This window comes from Rhinatrema bivittatum, chromosome 5 (genome assembly GCF_901001135.1).
Source record: "Rhinatrema bivittatum chromosome 5, aRhiBiv1.1, whole genome shotgun sequence".
NCBI lineage: Eukaryota > Metazoa > Chordata > Amphibia > Gymnophiona > Rhinatrematidae > Rhinatrema > Rhinatrema bivittatum.
Window position 1 is genome coordinate 319,907,339 of NC_042619.1, and position 22,763 is coordinate 319,930,101.

General features: G+C 45.5%; 1 protein-coding gene across 7 annotated transcripts in view; it reads right to left on the bottom strand.

The window, feature by feature from the left end:
- Positions 1-22,763, bottom strand: part of TBL1X (transducin beta like 1 X-linked) — a 507,113-nt gene that overhangs the window by 41,048 nt on the left and 443,302 nt on the right. For all 7 annotated transcript variants that reach the window (XM_029604372.1, XM_029604377.1, XM_029604371.1 and 4 more), the window contains 2 exons: positions 14,497-14,638; positions 11,688-11,751 (listed from right to left, as the gene is read on the bottom strand). In XM_029604372.1, the coding sequence (XP_029460232.1) occupies positions 11,688-11,751; positions 14,497-14,638 (206 nt within the window). The remainder of the gene's footprint in view (positions 1-11,687; positions 11,752-14,496; positions 14,639-22,763) is intronic.

A 22,763-nucleotide genomic window follows, 5' to 3' on the forward strand; every position in this document is an offset into this window, starting at 1 on the left:
CCTGTAGCAAGGAGATCACGTTGCGTGAGACCTGGAGGCTCTCTTTCATTCTCTTGGCGCAAATCAGCCAATCTTCTAAGAACAGGTGGACCAGAATGCTGTCCTCTCTCAACAATGCCATTACCACTACCATGACCTTGGAAAAGGTTCTGGGCGTGGTGGCCTAACCAAAGGGCAGCGCTCTAAACTGATAATGCCACCCCAAAACAGTGAAACACAGAAACCGTTGATGCTCCAGTCAGATGGGAATATGTAGGTACACCTCTGACAAATCCAGAGATGTAAGAAACTCCCCCGACTGTACTGCCATTATCATGGAGTATACAGTTTTTGTGCAGAAACGAGTCACCCGCAAATGGTCAACTCCCTTGAGATATAGGATGGGGAAAAAAGAACCTTCCTTCTTGGGCATAATGAAATAAATGGAATATTGGCCAGTATTTTCTTGTGACATGGGCACTGGGACTACAGCCTGCAGGCTGAGAAGTCTTCACAACGAACACTCCACTGCCTGCCTCTTCTGCGGAGAGCTGCAGGGAGACACCATGAAAATATTCCAAGGAACACTGAGAAACTCCAGAGCATAGCCATCTCTTATTACCTCCACAACCCACCACTCTGATGTGATCTTGACCCACCTCCGATAAAAAAAGAGAAAAATGACCCCCCTATCTCCTGTTCCTGGGGGTGGCTCGGCACACCTTCACTGAGAGGTTCGGGGGGGGGGGGGGGGCACCACCACTCAAGCCTGCACCCTTTCTGTTCTGCTTCTGAGAAGTCGCTCCTCTGTAGGGTCGAAAGCGTTTGAAACCCCTAGCACGACCTTTCGTGCCGAAGGAGCGTGGCGCCTGCTTCTTATCCTCTGGTAATTGAGGAACCTGGGACTCACCCCACTTATTGGTCATTTTTTCCAGCTCACTCCCAAACAAGAGTGATCCTTAAAAGAGTAATTTCATAAGATTAGACTTTGAAATTGTATCAGTTGACCAATTTCTAAGTCATAGCTGATGCTTGACTGCTATTTCTGAAGCCACCCCCCTCTGGCAGAAGTGCGGACCAGGTTGCAGCTGCATCTGCCAAAAAGGAGGCTGCCAGTTCCATCACTGCCCTGGAATTCATACCAGATTCATCGACTTCCTGAGAAAGAAGTAAACAAGAGCGAGCCACCAGTGAGCAACAAGAGGCTTTCTGCAAATTCACTGCCATCACCTCAAAGGCATGCTTTAGGATAGCCTCAATTCTCCCATCTTGTGCATCCTTCAATGCCGCTCCCCCTTCTACAGGGATAGTTGTCTGCTTGGTGATAGTACACACAAGCACATTCTCTTTTGGAAAGTGCAACTGCTCTCTCGCAGCTTGATTCAGGGGGTACAGCTCTTCCGAGGCTTATTCCCCTTTAAAATTAATTTCTGGGGTGCCCCATTCAAGATCAATCAATTCTTGAATAGCCTCCATAGAGAGGAAGAAACATGAAGCTTTATGCAAAGAAATTAAAATGGGATTTTTCTTTGGCTCAGACATGGAATCGGCACCTGGCAACCCCAGCATCTTCAATGTCTGAGAAATCAGAACCGGCAACATCTCTATGAAAGAAACGCAACACAGTTCTATTTGGCTCCAATCCCAGAGGAATTTCCCCATCCTCCAGGGAGTAAGGACCAGCTTCATCATCCATGCCATCCGGGTCCCTATCATTGTGACCTGCAGCAGGTCTAGATGTACTCTGACGCTTACCCACAGCAGCAGGTGTGCGGGAATCAGCAGCCTGTGATCCTAAACTGTTAGGCTTGGCCGGTGCTGCCAACTGCGCCTGGACCACAGCCCTTGAAAAAATTCAACCCAAGAAAAGGTAGAAGGATCCATACCAAAACCACTGGTTATCAGCCCTGTATCCACTAAGCTACCTTCCCCCACTAACGAATCATTTATGGGAGTCCCAAAAGCAGGCGAAACCTCTGGCAGTTCCCCTTCCTTTTCCATTCCTACACATCATGCTGGGAGGAACCGGGCTTAGAAAATCGGAGACAATTCTCCCTGAACCTCCCAGCAGCGCTGACACAAATTATAGGGAACACCAGGCTTTGATGCCAGACTATGGCAAGCAGCACAAAGGGTAAGGCACTTAGGCTTCTTTACTACAGCACCATGTATAAACCCCCATTATCAATATGCCAAAAAAAGTGTCCGATAATTGTGTGCCCAGCTGCGCTCGCAATAAGTGCTTACCACGGACGCCCAAACGTATGCGCCCAATGTGCGGTTCAGGTGGGTGCTCACCCAATGTGCGTTTAGGTGGGTGCTCACCCGAGCACCCACCTAAACGCACAGCCGGGTGCACAAGCACGAACCGACGTGCGACACTATTTCGCAGCAGCCTTGTACGCTGAAAAGCACAAACGCCGCTGCAGCCTACCAAGCTGTGACCAAGCAAAGCCTGAGAGTGGGACCTAGCCAAAAAGGCCACTGAACCTGCTATGACTCCCCAAGCTCCCCCGGAGATGGGAACGGACATCGGATCGACATGCCAAGCTCGGAGACCAGCAGGGGGATGGAATCACTAAAATTAACTCCCCTTTTTCTCTCTCTCTCTCTTTTTTTTTTATCATTACCCTTTACCTGAGCTCAGCCCATCCCAGCTGAGTACAGAGTCGGTCTCCAGCTGCAGGGGGAGAGGGCAAAGGCCTTTACTGCTGCAGTCAGCTTCTTGCACCCACTAGCCTCTCAGCTGTTTGTTTCTCTACAGCTAAGTCCACGCTGGAAAAACCAGCTACCGGAGTGAGGCACTCATCTGAGGGAGGGATCCGCAGATATCACCTCAGGAAAACTGAGGGAGGGACCACAAGGTACCACCACAGGAGAGCAGAGCAAATTAACTTCCTTCTTCTTTTCTCTTTCTACTATTTTTTTTAAGCAATCCCCAATAGGGAGATGTATGTCCACTATCTGCTGGAGACGGAGAATTCTGTTCAGCTTTGCTCCGTCACCATCTGCTAGTAAAGGTGCATAACCCACTGGTGTGGATTAACCTGTCCGAATGCTAAGAATCTCTTGGTATGTTAAATCTGAGGAGGCCAATATTTAAGAGAGACATAGAACAGATTCCTTACCATGCTAAATTTAGCCGGATAAATTATCCTGTAAATTCAGCGGGATAAATGTCCCCTGAATGTCCCTGATTAAAAGTTATCCGGCTACTTTTAGCTGGATAACTTTAAAACTAACCGGCCTCTTTTGAATATAGCTGGTGAAGTGTAAACATATCCAGCCACACAAGGCAGGATAACTTTAGACTTGCTCCAGGGCACATGTAATAGAAAAACTTATTTGGCGAACTCCTAATATTGGCTCCAGAGCACCCCCCTTACTCATCCAGCTAATGACTTACCCAGCGAACCGAATTACTATTGGGGAAATTTAAAACTTTGCATTGAGCTGGATAACTTGTGAGTTTTAAGTGCTTAAATACTTTTGAAAATTACTCCACTTACATTCATAAAACCTATTGATAATTCAACAGCATGTATCAATGCAATTTTCACAAGCATGAAAATCCTTTTGAAAATTATCTCTAGTTGTTACAATTATGCTTTACTAGAAGCATTAATTCAATTGCTTTAGAGAGGAGCAGACTGATGCAGTTAACAGTAAGTTGTGGGTTTTGGCTCCCACATTTGGGAGATTCAGATGGTGTGCTCAATCTATAAAGCCATGCCATCATCTCAGGACGTGGATTCCTAGTTTGGTTTTCCTCTGTGCTGGGAAAAAGACTTTGGGGGTTCTCTTGGACTGAGATCTGGGGAAGAAATGGAGGCAGAGTGCTCTACCCCATATTTTTGTCCAGAGCTTTGGAAACCTTATGCGAGGAAGACGTTTTTCCACTCTTCCTGCTTCGTATTTGATTTTCCCTTTGAGTAAGATTTTTCCTCCTTGTTTTATTTCATGGACTGAATGCCCTAGGGACTCAGATTGTGTCATCTAGAGGAAGAGGTGTCTTTCACCTAGAAAGAACCTAAGCAGCATCTACGTCATCAGGAAGAATGGATTCCCATGCATTACCAGAAAGAGTTTGAGAGTTATTATTCAAGCACATATCACTACTGACCCAGGAGAGAAACACTTGGGAAGAGAAGAGAAGAAGAGGACCAACCCGGTACCACAAGGAGAAGAAATGAGAATAGCAAAGGCTAAAGGAGAGGTGTGAGAACTGGGGCATTGAGATTCATTTAAGTATCTGGGACTACTTTCTACTCATTTCACAATGGAAAAAAGCTGAACTTTAATTCTACTGATTGGCAAGGAGAAGGAGCTAAATTATTAAAGGAATTGGCTGTAATTTCTAAAGACATTTGCTGGAAGTTCTGAGGTCACAAATGTATTAATATGTAACTCAATTGGACTTTAACATCAATGAGCTGCAAAGAACTTTTCATCCATCTTAACTACCAGTAAAATTGAGTTGGAAACCACCCAGCTTCCAGCATGATTATTGCTGCTGCCTGTTTTTATGAGATCATTTGTGCTGTTTACAATGGACTGCAAGGGCTTAAATCCAACCAATGCAATTCAGGACCTAGAAGTTTATCCTCCCCTTGCTCAGGGAATTCTGGACACTCAAAAGTAATTTGGCATCTTTTTGAAAACTGAGCACTTATCTGTAATGAGGTATATGCCCTGTGCCCCTGTCCTCCCAGGGGCTATAAATATGTTTTCTAAATAAATATTTCCTCAGGTTTTTAATGGTAAATGGATAAGCATCTACAGAGGTGCCACTTCTTCATGTTTGACTGAAACTACTTCTTTGCTACAGCATGTGCACGCTTATCTCCTCACATCCACGTCTACATTTGTTGAAGTAGTTACTTATTTTAAGACCCTGTGCCAAAATCTATTAATTATATTGGAACTATAGTCAAAAAGTAGGCATATTAATGAGTTATTGTACTTTGACTTTATTATATCAACCTTCAATAATCTTTACACTTATTTATGTTTTAAGATACTGCCACACTGGAGCTTTATGAGGGGAATTTGAACAATCATCCATGTAACTTATGCCTTGCCAAAACATAGGAGTTACCTCAATGTCCAAAGCAAACTTATGCACGCAAGTTCACTTTGAAAATTATCCGAAATAACGTGCACAAACCAACCCTCAAAATGTACACCTAATCTTTTGCAGCATGTAACTTGTCAAATCCCAGCTCTGCCTTTCAGAAAACCCAATGTCACGCTGACTTTATGCACTAGGTAATTACATGCTTTGATGTGCTCAAAGCCCGGGCACTTTTATACAGAGCCATTTAAAGTTTTCTGCACCTAGATAGCTTTGAAAAAGCAGAGTTGCTTACCTGTAACAGGTGTTCTCCCAGAACAGCAGGATATTAGTCCTCACATATGGGTGACATCATCAGATGGAGCCCTGTCACGGAACACTTTTGTCAAAGTTTCTAGAACTTTGACTGATACACTAAGCATGCCCAGCATGCCACTAACCCTGCAGCCACCAGGGGTCCCCCTTCAGTCTTGTTTGTAGCAAAAGTACGAGCGAAAAATAAAATAATAAAACGTAAGCGAACCCAATTCCGCGGGGTGGCGGGCGGGTTTCGTGAGGACTAACATCATGTTGTCTTGGGAGAACACCTGTTACAGGTAAGCAACTCTGCTTTCTCCCAGGATGGTAGTCCTCACATATGGGTGAATAGCAAGCTACAGGCTGAGTCATACGCATGAGGCCAAACAGCACCAAACATGTGCAACAGGCACAACAACTGGGGTGCTGTTGGCAACGGGTCGAGGTAGGACGAGTTGGGTTCCTACACTGGAAACAAATTTCTTAGGACAGACTGGCCAAAAACAGAATCCTGTTGCCCAGCCTTGTCCAGGCAGTAGTGAGCTGCGAAGGTGTGGAGAGAGCTCCATGTTGCAGCCCTGCAGATGTCAGCAATCGGTACTGAATGGTAGTGTGCTACTGACGTTGCCTTCACTCGTCCCTGTAGTGGAAGGCCTGCTTGCTGGAAACAGAATATAATGCAGTCTGCCAACCAGTTTGATAGTGTTTGCTTGCCCACCGCATTCCCAAGTTTGTTCTTGTCAAAAGAGACAGAGTTGGATGGACTTCCTGTGGGCTGTAGTGAGGTCTAAGTAAAATGCAAGAGCATGCTTACAGTCCAAGGTGTGGAGAACTCGCTCACCTGGGTGAGCATGAAGTCTTGCAAAGAAAGTGGGCAAGACAATGGACTGATTCAAATGGAAATCAGTTACCACCTTAGGAAGGAATTTAGGGTGAGTTCGGAGAACCACCCGGTCATGGAGAAACCTTGTGTAAGATGAATAGGTCACAAGAGCATGTAACTCACTTACCCTGCGAGCAGACGTGATGGCTACTAGGAAAAGAACTTTCCATGTAAGGTATCTGAGTTCGCAGGAGTGCAAGGGCTCAAAAGGAGTGTGCATGAGCCGTGCAAGTACGACATTGAGGTCCCATGCCACGACCGGTGGCCGTAGAGGAGGCTTAAGCTGTACTAAGGCTCTCATGGAGCGACTCACCAGGGGTTGAGCTGTTATCGGGGCATCCCCTATTCCTTGATGGTAAGCAGAGATGGCACTAAGGTACACTCGGATAGATGATGTCTGGAGACCAGATTCTGAGAGGTGCCAGAGATGTGGGGCAAGAAAAGGGATCCAAGTCCTTTTGTGTGCACCACAAGGTACATCTCTTCCATTTAGAGCAGTAGGATTTCCGTGTGGAAGCCTTCCGTGAAGCTATAAGGACTTAAGATATGTCACTTGAAAGGTTGGTTGTAGTATCAGCCTTTCAACATCCAGGCCGTCAGAGAGAGGGCGTGGAGGTTCAGGTGGCGCAACTTGCCGTGATTCTGTGTTATGAGGTTGGGTGACGTGCCCAGGCGAATGGGGTCCTGGACAGAAAGGTTGCGAAGTCTAAGGAACCAAATTTAGCGCGGTCAATATGGGGCTTTGAGAATCATTAAGCCCCGGTCCTGTTGTAGCTTCACAAGAGTCTTGCTTATTAGCGGAATCAGAGGATACGCATAAAGCAGGCCTTTGTTCCAGGGAAGGGCGAAGGCATCCCTGGCTGGTGCATGCCAGTCCCTGTGCAGGGAGCAGAAGTTTTCAACTTTGTGGTTCTGGCTGGACGCAAAGAGGTCGATGGTCGGATGACTCCACGGGTGGAAGATTCTGTTCGCAACCGAGGGATCCAGAGACCATTCATAGGGCTGGAAACGTCGGCTGAGGCGGTCTGCCAGTGCATTCTGTGTGCCCACTAGATAAGTGGCTCGCAGAAGAATGGAATGCGACAGGGCCCAGGCCCAAATCTGTGCCGCCTCCTGGCAAAGCAGATAAGAGCCCGTGCCCCCCTGTTTGTTCAGGTACCACATTGCAACTTGGTTGTCTGTTTGAACCAGGACAACTTTGTTGGAGAGGTAATCTTGAAATGCATAAAGGGCATACCACATCGCTCGAAGCTCCAGAAAGTTGATTTGATGGATCGCTTCGGCTTTTGTCAAAGTCCCTTGAGTTTGAAGGCCTTGGACATGGGCTCCCCAACCTAGGTTGGAGGCGTCTGTAGTTAAGGTCACCTGAGGAGCCAGTTGCTGGAAAGGAAGACCCACTTGTAAGTTGGCTTTGTGTGTCCACCAGGCAAGGGACAGACGAAGCTGGCTGGTTATGTGTACCATGGACGACAGCGGCTGAGTAGCTTGTCGCCACTGGATTTCAGAGTCCATTGGGTCACTCTCATGGCAAGACATGCCATAGGGGTGACATGGATTGTTGATGCCATGTGGCCGAGCAACCTTAGAGGCTAGCCAGCTGAGGCTCTTTTTCGACGGCAGATAGGTTGGACAGTGTAATCACACGGTCGTTGGGTAAGAATGCTCTGGATAGTGTCGTATCTAGGTCTGCTCCTATAAAGGAGAGATGAGACTGTGTCAATTGGGATTTGGGGTAATTTATTAGAAATCCCAACGAGTTTGGAAGCCTTATGGTGAGACCAAGAGAGTTGAGGGCTCCTTGTTTTGACTGGCTTTTTATGAACCGGTCATCCAGGTATGGAAAAACGTATATGCCTCTGCTGTGTAACTGTGCAGCCACGATTGCCAGGCACTTTGTAAAGACTTGAGGCGCTGAGGCTAGGCTAAATGGTAGTACCTTGTATTGACAGTGACTGCGGCCCACCACAAATCGCAGATATTTGCGATGAGGAGGGGAGATCTCAATATGGGCGAATGCATCTTGAAGGTCCAAAGAGCAGAGCCAATCCCCTTGTTGAAGTAGAAGAAGCATGGTGCCCAGGGATACCATCCTGAACCATTCCTTGCGAAGAAATGTATTCAAGGCATGGAGGTCCAGAATAGGCTGGAGGCCACTGGACATTTTTGAACTTAGGAAATATCTGGAGTAGAACCCTTTTCCCTGCTGATTCGGTGGAACTGGTTCCACGGCTCTGACCGACAGAAGGGTTGAGAGCTCTGACTCGAGTTTTCCTGTGTGGTCGTTCCAACTCCAGGATAGATTGGGTGGGATGTCCAGGGGTATTTTTGAAAAATTTAGACGGTAACTGTGGGTTACAATGGACAGTACCCACTGGTCAAGTTGATTGGATACTAATTTGTTGCAAAGTGGCACATGCAGCCCCCCACTGAAATATGGCTGCTGCTCTCTGGAAAAGAGTCAAAATCCAGACGCGGGGCCAGCTTATGGAGTTGGCTGTGGTCTAGATGTTCTAGTTTGGCGCCCATGTCCCCTCTGAGGTGCCTGAGCCGGTCGTGCATGGGACGCAGGAGGGTAATAGCTGCATGGCCTATAGAATTGTTTCTTGGGTTCCCTGCGGGTTGCGGAGGGAACATCTGGGGAGACAGTTGACAACTGGCGCATGGTCTCATGATGGTCCTTTAACTGGGCCACTGCGTCCTGGATCTTATCCCCAAACAGGTTGTCTCTGGTACAGGGTAGATCTGCCAGTTTGTCCTGCACTTCTGGGCGTAGGTCTGAGGCCTTAATCCAGGCCCAGCATCTAACACCGATGCCCGCTGCAGAGACTCTGGATGCTATTTCAAAAGAATTGTTGGCAGCTCTGACTTCATGTTTGCCTGCTTCCAATCCTTTTTGTGGGATGGAGGACAAGGCTTCTTGTTGTTGCTGTGGTAATGTTTCCGCAATCTCCTGGACTTGTTTCCAGAGATTTCTATTATATTGGATCACGTATAGTTAATATGCTGCAATTCGCAATATCAACATGGATCCTTGGAAAATTCTGCATCCCAACGCATCCAATGCTTTCTGTTCCTTACCGGGAGGAGCAGAGGAATGTGGACGCGATTGTTTAGCCTTTTTCTGAGCTGATTCCACGACTACAGAGTGGTGGGGCAGCTGACTTTTTTGAAAACCTGAGGCTTATTGAAACAGGTAGGTAGCAGCTGTCTTTTTATCGACCTGGATGTTCCCACAGGCGGTGCATGAGGCCCAAAAGAACTTCATGTACCGGTATTGCCATTATTTCTTTTGGAGCATCTACAAATTGTAAGACCTCCAACATTTTATGGTGAGCATCTTCCTCCATGACCAGTGTACAAGATATAGTCTCAGACATCTCTTTGACAAAACTGGCAAAGGAGAGGTCTTCTGGAGGAGATCTTCGCCTTTTCTCTGGCGGTGAAGGCTCTGAGAGAAAATCCTCAGACGTCCGTGATGAATCATCTAAGGATGCATCGTCCCATGGATTATAAGGACTTTCTCCTCCCGGTGGAGCTCCCAATGGAGGAAGCATGCCAAAGCCGTGAAGGCATCGATGGATGCGGCCCTGGCATCGATGTAATCAGTGCCAGCATTGGGGCAGATGAGGTGCACTTGGGTACCAGTAGCCCCGATGGCCCTGGCATGGGCTCCGGCATCAACAGTTCCCGTGGAGGGACATGGCCGGGAATCGATCCTTCCTCCTCCGAGGAACCCGGTACTGGAATCGGAACCTGCGGAGGCCTTGATGGATGACTCAATGCCAGCGTGTCCGGTGGCAGAGGAGTCGATAAGGCACCGATGAGCGTATCAATACGCTCGAGGAGCGGTGTGCCATCATCGAGGAAGCCACTTATGGGGCCGATATGGGGGCCGGCGCAGGCTGGAAGCCTTGTAAGGCTTTTAGCACTGCCTCTTGCACCATGCAGTCCAATTCCTCCCGGGAAGCCGGCATGGTGATCGGGGTAGGAGGCAGGGTAGGCATCACCGGAGACTTCACAGGGGGCCTGTGGAGGCTTGGTGCCCGGCACCGGTGGGGAACGCCTAGGGGTCCCGGGTCCAGAGGAGTATGGGGGCTCCTCTCCCTGGGCCCTCTTTGCAGGAAGTCGATGCTGCTGCGGTATCGGTGCCAGCACCGGTCGGGGACGCCCGTCTGTGACGGTGTTGATGTTTCCCTCATTGCTCGGTCCGGTCTTTCCCCAGCACAGAGGACAATGATGTCGATGTCCTCGATGGAGTCGGTGACGCCCTGTCCACGGTGCTCCTGGTGAATCATCTCCGAATTCGATGGACCCTCCACGGTCGGTGGCGCTTGAACTGGCATCGATGGAGCACTATGTTTTAAAGCAAACAACTGCTCCATTTTGTCCAGGCGAGCGCGACGGCCTTTGGGGGTCATTTGTGCACAACTGAGGCATCGATGGACGTCGTGCGAGGGGCCTAAGCACAAAACGCAAACATTATGTAGGTCTGTTATGGACATGGTCCTCGGACACTCGGGGCATTTCCTAAATCCGGTCGCCATGTTAAAATTTGGCGGGCGCGCGGTCAGTGACCGTCGGGCACCGAAGCAGTAAGCCACCAGGAACAGACTGTGATGGGGGATCCCGGTGAGGGATTTTTTGAGAAGATAAACTTCAAATAGTTCCGTGAGGAAAGTTGTGAGAAATTTCTCACAGAGCTCCTAAACCGTGAGGCAACTGCTGCACGGAAAAAAAAGAGACTGAAGGGGGACCCCTGGTGGCTGCAGGGTTAGTGGCATGCTCAGTGTGCCAGTCAAAGTTCTAGAAACTTTGACAAAAGTGTTCCGTGACAGGGCTCCATCTGATGATGTCACCCGTACGTGAGGACTACCATCCTGCTTGTCCTGGGAGAATACCCTCTTCATGGAAATAGAAGATGCCTACATGGTGTTTCAACCAGGGTTAGTACCGCACCACCCTGGTTAACCTGAAATCGTAACACAAGTAGTGGGAGTGGCTCAGGAGGAGGTTTTCAAACTTAATTTCTCTGTTCATCAATGAAGTATAAAATTCTAGTGGCTGTACTGTTACCAGTGAAAAGGATTCTTTGCTGGTAGTGAAATGTTGCATTGGATCAACACAAGAATTTCCAAGGATGAGATTACACTTCAACTACTGAAATCACAAGGTTCCCCTTCTTCAGATCTGAAGGGAAGAAGAGAAGCCTAGTAATTGATCTCCGGATTCAGGACCAATCCTGAGACACGAGGTCAAGATTCCTCTCTACTACTGTCTGTTAGATACTGGGCAAGATATTTTATCTCCATATGCCTCTGAGATTCTTGTTAGGTACAAGGCATGTATTATAACCTAGCTTTCCCAGTCAACAGTTTAAATTATTTAACTCTCAATTGAATTATTGAAAAACAATGTGTCTCTTTAAGATAAAAAAACAATGTTATAACAACCTACCATCTTCTGTCCATATTCTTGCAAAACCATCATATGAGCCTGTAGCCAATAGTGTTCCTTCACTCTGTTGAAGGTAAAAAGAACAAGAGGATAATAAAATGAGTTAGAGAGGAAAAAACTGCACAAACAAATCCACTAATATATTGTTGGGTTAGTACTTCGCAAACCAAATGGAAATATCAACTTACAATAAAGCAATTACAGATGTTAAGTTACAAAGAAGCTGGTGATTATTAATGCTAGCAGCAAGGCAAATACAAAGAACCCAAAGACGACCCATTATATTGCATTGTGATGTCAGACAGAAAAACTGTGGCATAAAAATCCTTAAACCATAAACATGAAATGGCGTGGCTCTAGTGGGATCCAAACGTTGAGAAGCAAACCTCAAATAACCTAAACTTGCATGCAGTGAAAGTATTTTCTTATAATTATAATTCACAAAATCTTAGTTGCCTTGTGAAATACATTAGTTGTGATTTATCCTATTTTCAAAACCATGATCTCCTAGAGTCAAATATGCACCTAGCAGATGTTTTATTGATTGGAGTGGTAAGCTACAAAAAAAAAAAATACTTTGTAACAGACCACAAGGGCAAACCTGAAAATTCCTTTTTCATGAATCCATTCTGAAAATGTTATTGCAACACTCCTAGGACACTCAAAAGTATATTCAGTTTCTATATAGAATCTGGCGTGGTTTATAAAGCAGCAGCAGCAGCAGCAGCCGGGACAAGCTGCAACAGGGGCCATAAACTAAATTCAGTCAGAACAAAGTAATGATGGTGAAGACAGTCACTTGATATAAAAGTCAAAGAGGAAGTCTGCATTAATTAATAAGTAAAAAGATTGCTTTATTTGAAAAGATTTTTTTTTAGGAAAATAAAAGGCAGCTCACATAATGCACCAGAGTCACCGACTGACTCCAGTGTTCCATACATTGTCAAGGAATCCCCATTCCCCGGGGAGCCCTTGAGAAAACATGGCACAATATCAAGGCCGGCTGGTGGCAGCACAGTTTGAGTTCTTGAAGGATGACAGCTCTCTTGAACGTGCAGCACTAGTTCTCAGTTTATGCTCAAGGCTATATTATCAAGTGCTTACTCCAGTTTGTTGATCCAGTTGATTTCACTTTGTGCTTCCTGCCCCTAGGAGGACTTAATGCACCTCCTGAGCAGAGCACTTTGGGTGCTGTGTACTAGGCAAATTTCCCATAGACATAAAGTGATCAATATTCAAAAGGTTTTGTCTGGTTAATTTTTGTAGTTAGCTGGATAAAACCTGAGATTTTAACATTCCCTCCCATTTTTAACCAGGATGGATCCATGACTGTTTTGAGAGTAGAAAAAAGCCAATTCTGGAGACTGACAAATACAACCCTGCTGTCATGCAGAGAAACGCATAACCTCTTAAAAAAAAATACTTACCGGTAGTTGCAAAAAAAGGGAAGAGACAACAGAGGTACAGTTTAGCAGCAAGTGTTTAAAGTGCCCTATTAAAATGATTCAGAAATGAGCACTGGGGCTGCTGGCGAGGTGGGTAATGTGAAATGTTAAAGCTCATGCAGAAAATGCAAGCTACTCTACAGCTGGATCTGTCTGGCAAGCTGCAAGTAAAGTAATAACTAGAAGTCCTAGAGGAAACACTGGTGCTCTTCCTGGTGACTCAGTCACTGTAGCAGGTTGGTGGTGGCAGGGTACCATCTAAAAACGGCCATGGGCACGTAAAAGGATGATGTTTGGGCAACAACCATGCTGGTATTAGTAACTATTTCGATTATTACAAAGCTTTGCGGTTATAGGAAGGAAAAGGAACTGGGTATGAATAGAACAAGTGATCTCGCATGGTCATCTGCCTGGGAGGGTGAAGTACAAAAGAAGATGAAGATATATACTATCTTGGATAAGAAGTCCAGCCCTACAAGAGGGCATGCATTATGGCTGGCAGCTGGGATATACCCCTGGCAATGCAAAAAGGAATAACTAAGCAGATTAGAGGGTTCAGGTGCTCTTTTTCTACTGTCATCTACTATATTACAAAGAGCCTGCTATTCCGAAGGTCTAACTGACTAATTTAAAAATTAGATGCCTTGATCTGAAAAGTTAGGGACTCCTAAATTCATAAAGCATCTAAATTTAGGCACTTTAAAAAGTGGGCAGGGTCAATGGAGGCACTGGTCAGAGGAACTGAAGTTAGGGGGCTCGGCCTGATTTCCAATGCTGGGAGTCCAATTTAGACACAAAGTTAGGAGAATTGGTGGCAATCCTAAATTAAAGGCACGTCCTGTTTAGGCACGTAATATATATATATATATATATATATATATATATATATATATATTTTTTTTTTTTTTTTTTTATTTATGCAATTTTTTATATATACATTCAAGAGAATCTTGAAAGAGGTAAATTACAATGACATTATCAAATAGGAAATCTTAGATAATTCCATTTAAGTGCAAAATGAAAGCAGTTGACTGACTATAGGCACCAAAATTTAGGCTTGGCATGTCCTCTGAATATCGGGCTCTATGCATATGCGCACATTTGTCTGACAGTGAGAGATGGGTAAAGGATCTGTTAAGGTTACTTGAAAAACATAAAATAAACTTCAAAGGCAATGGAGGTAAACTTGAAAAGGTTTTACATGCATAAATGGGCTTTTGAAAATTGCTGCTTGTATATGCACGACTCCTTTGAAAATTCACTCCTATGCTTTCAAATAATTTGCTAAAGAGGCTGTTACATTATTGTGCAATTAAGGTCAAGATCTAACAGAAACACGTTCATACCAGCCGGTGATCACTTACATTCCAGTCTAATGAAGTCACATCCTTATTGCTGGGAACATCTTGTCCTCCTTCCCTTATACAATGCCTTAAAACTAGCTGGGTGGAACTCCCATTGCTATTTTCATTTAGATTCCATATTCTTGCTGTAGAATCTCCAGAGCTATATTTAAAAAAAAGAACACATGCATGCCTTACTAAATATAGAAGAAAAAAATACTTAAAGATGTTACACAGATGAAAATTATTCTCTTGTGTGGTTTTGAAACCTCTACTTAGCGACCTTCTTTCCAATTTTTATTTGGTTGTTCCCTGGGAATTGCAATGCAATGACAACAACAAAAAAAACCCAACAACATGACTTTTCCAGTGATTTTTCTTCTATAAGTTACTACAAAGTCATTTTTGCCACAATTTCTTTTTATTATAAAATTGAAATTCCCAAGAAAAATGAAATAAAAACAGAAATGAAGGTTCCTGACCCTTATTACATACATAGTAAAATGGTTGTGCATTTCGAGATTCTGGTGCTCACAGGCAGAATACTGGGGGTTTTCCTCCCCGAAATGAGGGAGCAATTGGGCAGTCCCGTCAGAATTTGGTGCCCCAAGGCACTTGCCTAGATTGCCTGATCCTAAATACGGTCCACTTAGGAACTCAAGCCTTTTGCAGCAGTTTAGAGCTCCCCTGCTCTCCTGACCAGTTGAAGACCATCAGCAGAGGAATCCAGTCCTGAGAAGGACCTGAAGGAGGAATCTGAACCCTACTATTTATCTAGTACAAGCTGCTGCAGACACTCCTGGACTTGAGGGGAAGGGGAAGAAAAGTGAGCTGCAGAACTGACGGACCACCCATCCCCTGCAAAGTTCAGCTTTCCAGGAAGCAGCCACTTGCGGAAACCCGTTAAGGTTAACATTCAGACACCAGGACTTATCCGGCTATCCAAGCAGCTGCTGAATATCTGGTTAGAGTCCGCAGCTGCTAGAGAGCTGGTTAGGTCACTTATCTGGCTATCTGCTTAGCTGAATAAGTTGTAGGAGGGGAATGGGTAGATCCGGGCAGCACTACTTAGCCAGATAAGTTATCCAGCTAAGTAGCGATATTCAGCCTTATACCGATAACTTATCTGGCTAAATTAGACCTGCTCAACAGATGGATAAGACTTATCCATCTAAGTAGCAGTTTCTAAGGTATATTCAGCAGCATAGCTGAATATCCCATGTAAGTTACCTGGATATGTCTATCTGGCTAGCTCAACTAATTGGCTAGCTTTTGAATACCTCTAGGGAAGTAATGCTAAATTAATTGGACGGATGGGCAGACTGGATGAACCAGTCTTTTTCTGCCATCATGTTTTACTCTTAATATGCTGAACTGACAAACCGAGGCATTTCATACTATATGATTATGGGGGAGATTCTGTAACATCGCACGTTTGCTAGGCAGAAAATATGCACCTTACACCAATTTTTAAAGCAGATTTACACGCAGAGGCCCATTTTGAAAATTATCCCAACAAACCATGCACACACAATCACACCTGCTATTTGGTGTGCGTAGTTTTTAAAATGAGAATCCAGGCATGCAAGTCCCAACCCCATCCCTTGGAAGGCCTCTCCCCACTGTGCATAAAAGCACGTGCGCAAATCATGGATGCGCACAGCATGAATGTGAACAGTTTTACGCACAATCTTCTAAAGGGACACATCTGTGGCTTAAGCATTACTTTATCGGCTGAAGCCCCTTCAGAAAACGATCCTCCCTATGATTAAGTTATGCAATCCAAACAGAGGGGAAGCTGTTCTTGCTGATACCTGTATGTCTACCATTTATACCGTTTGGCTTTACTGCTTCTGTAAAATTTATCTGCCACAACCCTGTGTAATCAGAGCCTTATTGCTGCCGAGCGTCAGAATTACTGCATGCTTACAAGCAGCAACCACGCAGGAGAGACTGGGGAACTCTACTCCTGTGTATAAAGTTGAGAAACTGCAGCCTAATCTCCTTTGCAAGAATCCTTACCCTTTTACCTACAAGCAAAGGGGTAGGACGAAGGTAGGAGGTGCTGCAGGGTTCTCGGACTGGTCTCCACAGCACACAGGCTCTTTTCCAAGATCTGAAAGCGTCCCTTTCCAGCCTGCTGCCAAGCACCAGTAAGAGAGCCCGGCCTTTATTGTGTAATAGAGCTCTATGGGCCTGTAAACAATGGAGAAGCTTTCTCGCCAATCCCAAACACATGCGGAGAGCAAAAGATTTTGCATGTTCTCAAAATCACAATGCAGGTCAAAAGCCGCATCTCTTACGGGTGCCCAGCCACGCGAGTTACCATTATACACCACGCAAATTCGCCAGGTAAATTTAACTCCATTATACAGCATGGTGACTTCACTGAAAAGGAAAGTATAGTGTAGCTGTTTTGTAATATCAGCAGAATTCTGAAGTTATAATACGAGTGATACCACATGGTCTGGGCAAACACCAAGCAAAGTTGCCACATGAGCCAGGTGGCCTGCAATGTACAAAGGGGAGTATTTTTTTTTATTTTAGGCTTATATACCGCTTTCCTTCCTTAAAAAAAGGAACTTAAAGTGGTTTAAAAACAAGGCACAATAATAAATTACATTAGAAATTTATTATAGAAATGGCCGCATGGTAGCACAGCTCGGTGTCTGTTCTGTGGGCGATTTGAATTATTTACTTTTTCCCGCGAAAAATTTTGATTTGATGGGAAGAAAGCGAAAACCGCGGTGGGAACCATACCCTGTGGTCCCCACGATGACGCCTCTCACCGGACTCATGGACGTACATGTCTTGCGCAGAGACCAAGGAGCGGGGACTTCAGCCGCTGGAGAGTGGAGGAGGGGAAGAGGAGCTCCCCTCTCTCCTTGGCTCACTATCTCCTCTTATCCCCCCACAGAGGGAACTCCGCCCAGGAACCCTGCTGCGGAGAGAGGCACTTCCGGAGCGGCAGGAACGATGTCGGGCCCAAGAGCCACGGAACGGAGCCTGGCAGGGACCACGGGAAGTGCAGCGGCAGCAGAGAGCCAAATTTCACCGGGGCAGTCCGGTGAAGAACGAAGCCCAGCACTGGGAGAGACGGGAAGTGGTATGGAAGCTATCCCTGAGACTGTGGTAAGACCTGCTGTCTTTTCGCTAGAGACGATCTGGGAGTCAATTGTTGAAATGAAAGTTTCGATTTTGCAACAGCTGCAACCTATAAATACAAATTTAAAAGAGCTGGAAGAAAAAGTTGAAGTTCTGACTCAAACTAATTTGAATCTGGAACAGCAAATTACATCAAATAGAGAATAAATAAAGGGACTTCAACAGGTGCAAACATCAATGATAAAAGATAAAAAGAATATGGCGGTGAAAATAGAGAATATGGAGAATCAAATGAAAAGCAGGAAAATTGGTATTCTTTGATCTAGATCCTGCTGTTTCTCCCACACTGGTATGCTTGTGTCTTATGGAATACATTGAACTCTATGCTTGCGCTCTTCTTTAAGAATATTGCATGAAGAGAGTCTGTTTTCAAGCTTCTGAATGTGGGATCACTATTTATAACAGTACGCTACAATTTAAAATTCAATAGTTTTCAGGAATCTCTGATTATTTGATTGATATTGATTCCCTTGGACTCTTCTACCCGGTACGTCATAAACGGACGTGATAGAGGACTCCTTCTTTTTGGGCAGCCCTGTATCTCAAGTTATGTTAGACGCAGACGGTGAAGCCTTAAAATGCTCATTTGGATATACAAATAGATGCTCTTCTGAGCACTGTGAAATCGTGGTTTTAAACGATAACACTGTTTGGAGACGATACGGACGCCCAAGGGACTTCCGACGTGAAGGAAAACTGTGTATGATGACGTCAGTTCCGGTCCAGGATATATAAGTTTCACTTCAATGGGACGCCATTTAAAATACAAGGGCGGCGAGACTCGGCCGCCGAAAAATGAAGACAGCTCTAAAAAAAGCCAAAAAATTGAGAGAATGAAGGAGGCAAATCGCGGTTTGAAGCTGGGTAATTCGTGAAGTTTCAGATACAGAAGGATATCCCCCTGAGGCAGAACTTTGGGTTCGAAACACGCGCGTGTCGGGGAGAGGGACACCAGCCAAAATTTGGCAACAACAGATGAGTATTGCGATTCCTCTCGTATCGTTTGACACCTTTGTGCTATGTACAGCGGTGATTTAATGCCCATCATCGATCATTTTGCTTGACATTTTAAAAAAAGAAAAAATTACAAAAAAGTTAAAAACGTTATAATTAAAGCAAGGTGGCCCTATACCTAATTAGGAGTCTGTATGATGGTGACAGACCCTTAGAGTGAGGGGCCTACATATATTTGGCAATATTGATTTATATGAATCAATTACCAGTGTTACAATTGTGTTTGGTTTTGTGGGTTCACGAATAAGTTATATCTAAGACACAGAAATGTTGTATTTTTAGGCTGTAGAGTAAGAGTATTCCCAGATGTCTCAAGAGATGCTCAAAGAAGGAAGGCTTTCCTTCTTCTGAGAACGCAAGTACTGTCAGTTGGGGGGAGCTTTTTTCCTCAAATTTCCATGCAAATGCATAGTAAAATATGCTAACAATATGTATATATTTTTTGAGCGCCCCCCCAACTGACTCAATTTCTTACAGGGAAAACTCCTATAACGCCCATAGGGAACAGTTTGAGTGCTTTGTCTCCCTCAAAGTAATATAGTTCTCTGAAGCTACCGTGGAATTGCTTTGTTAGTTAATTAATAATTTTTCTTGACTGTGTTTTCCACCCCCTCATTCTGTGTACTTTAACTAAGAGAATATGCTGTAATATTTCTTAGAATATTTTAGTCTTTGATTGGTTGTATTGGATGTATTCTCTGTATTTCTCCTACAAGATGTTATCTTGTAAATTTGTTAAAATGCATAAAGAAAAATTTTTAAAAAATTTTTATTATAAATAAAATCCTGAAATACCAAAGATCACAACCCTCACTGGGGAAGCAAAAAGTAGCAATACATCCCTAAAATTAAAAAATAAAATAAAATATATATATTATCTGTTCACATCCACTTGCATACATATATTCCCCTCCCCCTATATATGCAAGAGGACATGAACACATATATACAGCAGTACAGAGGGAGGGAAACAGCAATACATAGGAAGGGAAAATCTTAGAACACCCTGCATAGCAGTAAAGTCTGCGTGGACAAGACCCTTGCCCAACTGATGGGCAAAGGCGTCCGAGGCTGGTTTGCCACCTGACCTTTAAAGGGAGCAGAACCAAAGCACCTTCCTGTTGCAAGGGGATGTGAAGAGATAGACATCCAGCCTCTCCCAGAGGCGGCATATCCAATTCGCTACCTCTGGTCCAGGGACCACTCGTGGAGTCTGAAGGCCGGACTCAGCCTGTCCGCTACTGCGTTCTCCATCCAGGCCAGGTATATGGCCCTGAGCATCATCCCCTGGGACAGGGTCCATGACCACATGTGGACCGCTTCCTGACACAAGAGGTATGATCCCTTGCCTCCCTGCTTGATGCTGTACCACATGGCTACCTGGTTGTTGGTCTGGATCAGGACAACTTTGTTGGACAGCCAATCTCTGCAAGCCTAAAGCGCATACCTGATCGCCCGAAGCTCCAGGAAACTGAATTGACAAGAGCATTCCTGAGCAGACCAGAGACCCTGGACGCATTTGTGGTTAGGACAATTTGGGTAGGAGACCTCGAAATGAGATCCCCTATTCCAGATTTGAAAGTACCCGCCACCAGGCAACGAGTCCCAGAGAGATGGGGTGACTCTGATGCAGTCCTGGAGGCTCTGAGGGGCTTGGCACCACCACAACATCAGGGTCCATTGGGCTCTATGAATGTGTAAGCATGCCAAGAGTGTGACATGGATGGTTGTGGCCATATCGCCCAACAGCCTCAACATGTGCCAGGCTGTACCTGCTGGCTCTGTTGAATCTCTGCCACGATGGTTGTCAAGGTGACAGCCCTCTTGCGAGGCAGGAAGGCCGTGTAGTTGAGAACGAACCCTAGTGACTCCAACACCCGGACAAGTCAAGCGCATGGACCGAATTGCCACTGCCCAAGAAGTGCTCTTGAGAAGTCAATCGTCCTGATAAGGGAAAACATGGAAAGAACCCACTAGTCTGAGGTTATACTGGACCACTGGTTTGCAAAGAACCGCAGCCTGCCCGCAACCAGGGTTAATGTCCTGGGTATGGGCAACTGGCCTAGGCTCCCTATGACTCAGTCAAAACCCCATCCCTGAATATGACTGAGGAGCTGCCTGGGGCTTGGGACTCCCTGCTGCATGGGACAGCCATGGGAACCTTGTTGGTGTGGAAAGGAGTGAGGGGGCAGAGGACAGTATTTCCTTTGGCAAAAGAAAGACTTCCTGGGCCCGTCTCGCCGACTTCCTAGAAGAGGATGGGTCTGGCATGCTGGCGGAGAGCTGTTGGAGGGTTTCATGGTGGTCCCGAAGATGGGCCACAGCATTCCTCACCCTATTTCCAACAAGATTCTCCCCAGTACTCCAGCATGTCAGCGAGTTGTTCTTGTACCTCTGGTCAGAGATACAACGCCCATAGCCATGCCATTCTGCGGGCACCGATTCCCACTGCAGAGACTCTCAATGCTGTCCCGAAAACATTGTAGGTTACTCAGACCTCGTATTTTCCGCACTCTAGGCACTTATGCACCAGCGACATGAGGGTGTCCTGCTGCTGTTGAGGAAGCTGCTCAGCCAACTCCTGAACCTGCTTCCAGATGTCCAGCGAGTACTGGTTCATGTAGAGCTGGTAGGCAGTGATGTGAGCAATGAGCATGGTGCCTTGAAACACCTTCCTCCCAAGAGCATCCATTGCTCTATGATCCTTCCCCAGGAGCACTGAGGAATGTCCAAGAGCACTTGGCCCTCTTGAGGGTGGATAAACTGCAACCCTGCATGGCATGCGATGCCCCTAGTCAGAGGACACACATCTCATGCGGATCAGTGATGGACATGGTCCTCGGGCACTGGGTGCATCGCCGAAAAACCGGACATGGCCATGTCGGATGAAAGAAAAGGTGCACAAACCAAAACGATGGTGGTGGGGTGTCGATGGCCAGCAGGCACTGAAGCACCATTGCCAATGGGAATAGATCAGAAACTTACCAGAATCGCCGAAAACCCTGACAAGGAACACTACGGGAAGGCACCGAGAGGGAACCAGTGACAGAATAGCACAGGAAAAAAACCACAAAAAAAAAAACGCAAGGAAAAATATTCTTCAAGGCCAAAAAACAGCCAATGTGAACTCACTCACACTGTGAGGCTTATAGCCTCACAGAAAAAGAGAGACTGGAAAGGGACCCCCATGTCGACATATGGTATAGGACAAGCTGGGCATGCTCATCGTGCCTAGTCAAAGTTCTAGAAACTTTGACAAGCTTTCCGCATCGGGGCTCCATCTGATATCATCACCCATGTGTGAGGACTACCATCCTGCTTGTCCTTAGAGAACTTTACTTCCAGTATGGATGTTGAGTAAGTTTTAAAATAAAAAAAATCAGGGCTAGTCAGAGGGGTTTGATGGGTCGGGGCTAATCGGGTAAAAGGGAGGAAGGTTAATTAGAGGAGTTAGGAAGTCGAGAGCCTTTACTTGGATGAATTAGGAATGGACTGGGGAAACTGGTAATTGTGTCGGTGCATGTATCGAATAAAATCCCACTTACGCGGTATAGGCTTTATTTGTGCGCAGAAGCACATGTCCATACAAAATTGCACGCACATGTACAGCCGATTTTCTATCATACATTCATATATGCATGGATGCTGTAAAATGGCCACGTCCATTCGTGTGAGCCGCCATACATGTGCACATGTACACCTGCGCAGCTGTTTAAAAGTAACCATCCTTGGTTTGCCTTGAAAACTCGTGGAACTCATGCAAGTAACTGCTGTATAAAAGTTACCCCCAGTGTTACCAAATTACTCTTATAATCACTAGGGTGGACAAGCCGCATTCCAAAATACAATGCTGAAAGAGGCATGCCACCCCAAACCTCCCTTAAAAACAACAAATTAAATAAACGAACACGCCCACCCAACAAACCATATATCAATAATACATTTTAAAAGGCCCCATAAAGCCCAAAAATAACCACCGCTAACCTAAAAACCAAAAAAGATTGCCAGCTCAGCTAATCAGGTCCTAAGGCAATAACATTCTTATAAGAAACAGAGGAAAAACCATACCAGGTTCTCCCCATACAAGTTTTCATGTTGCACAAAGAATG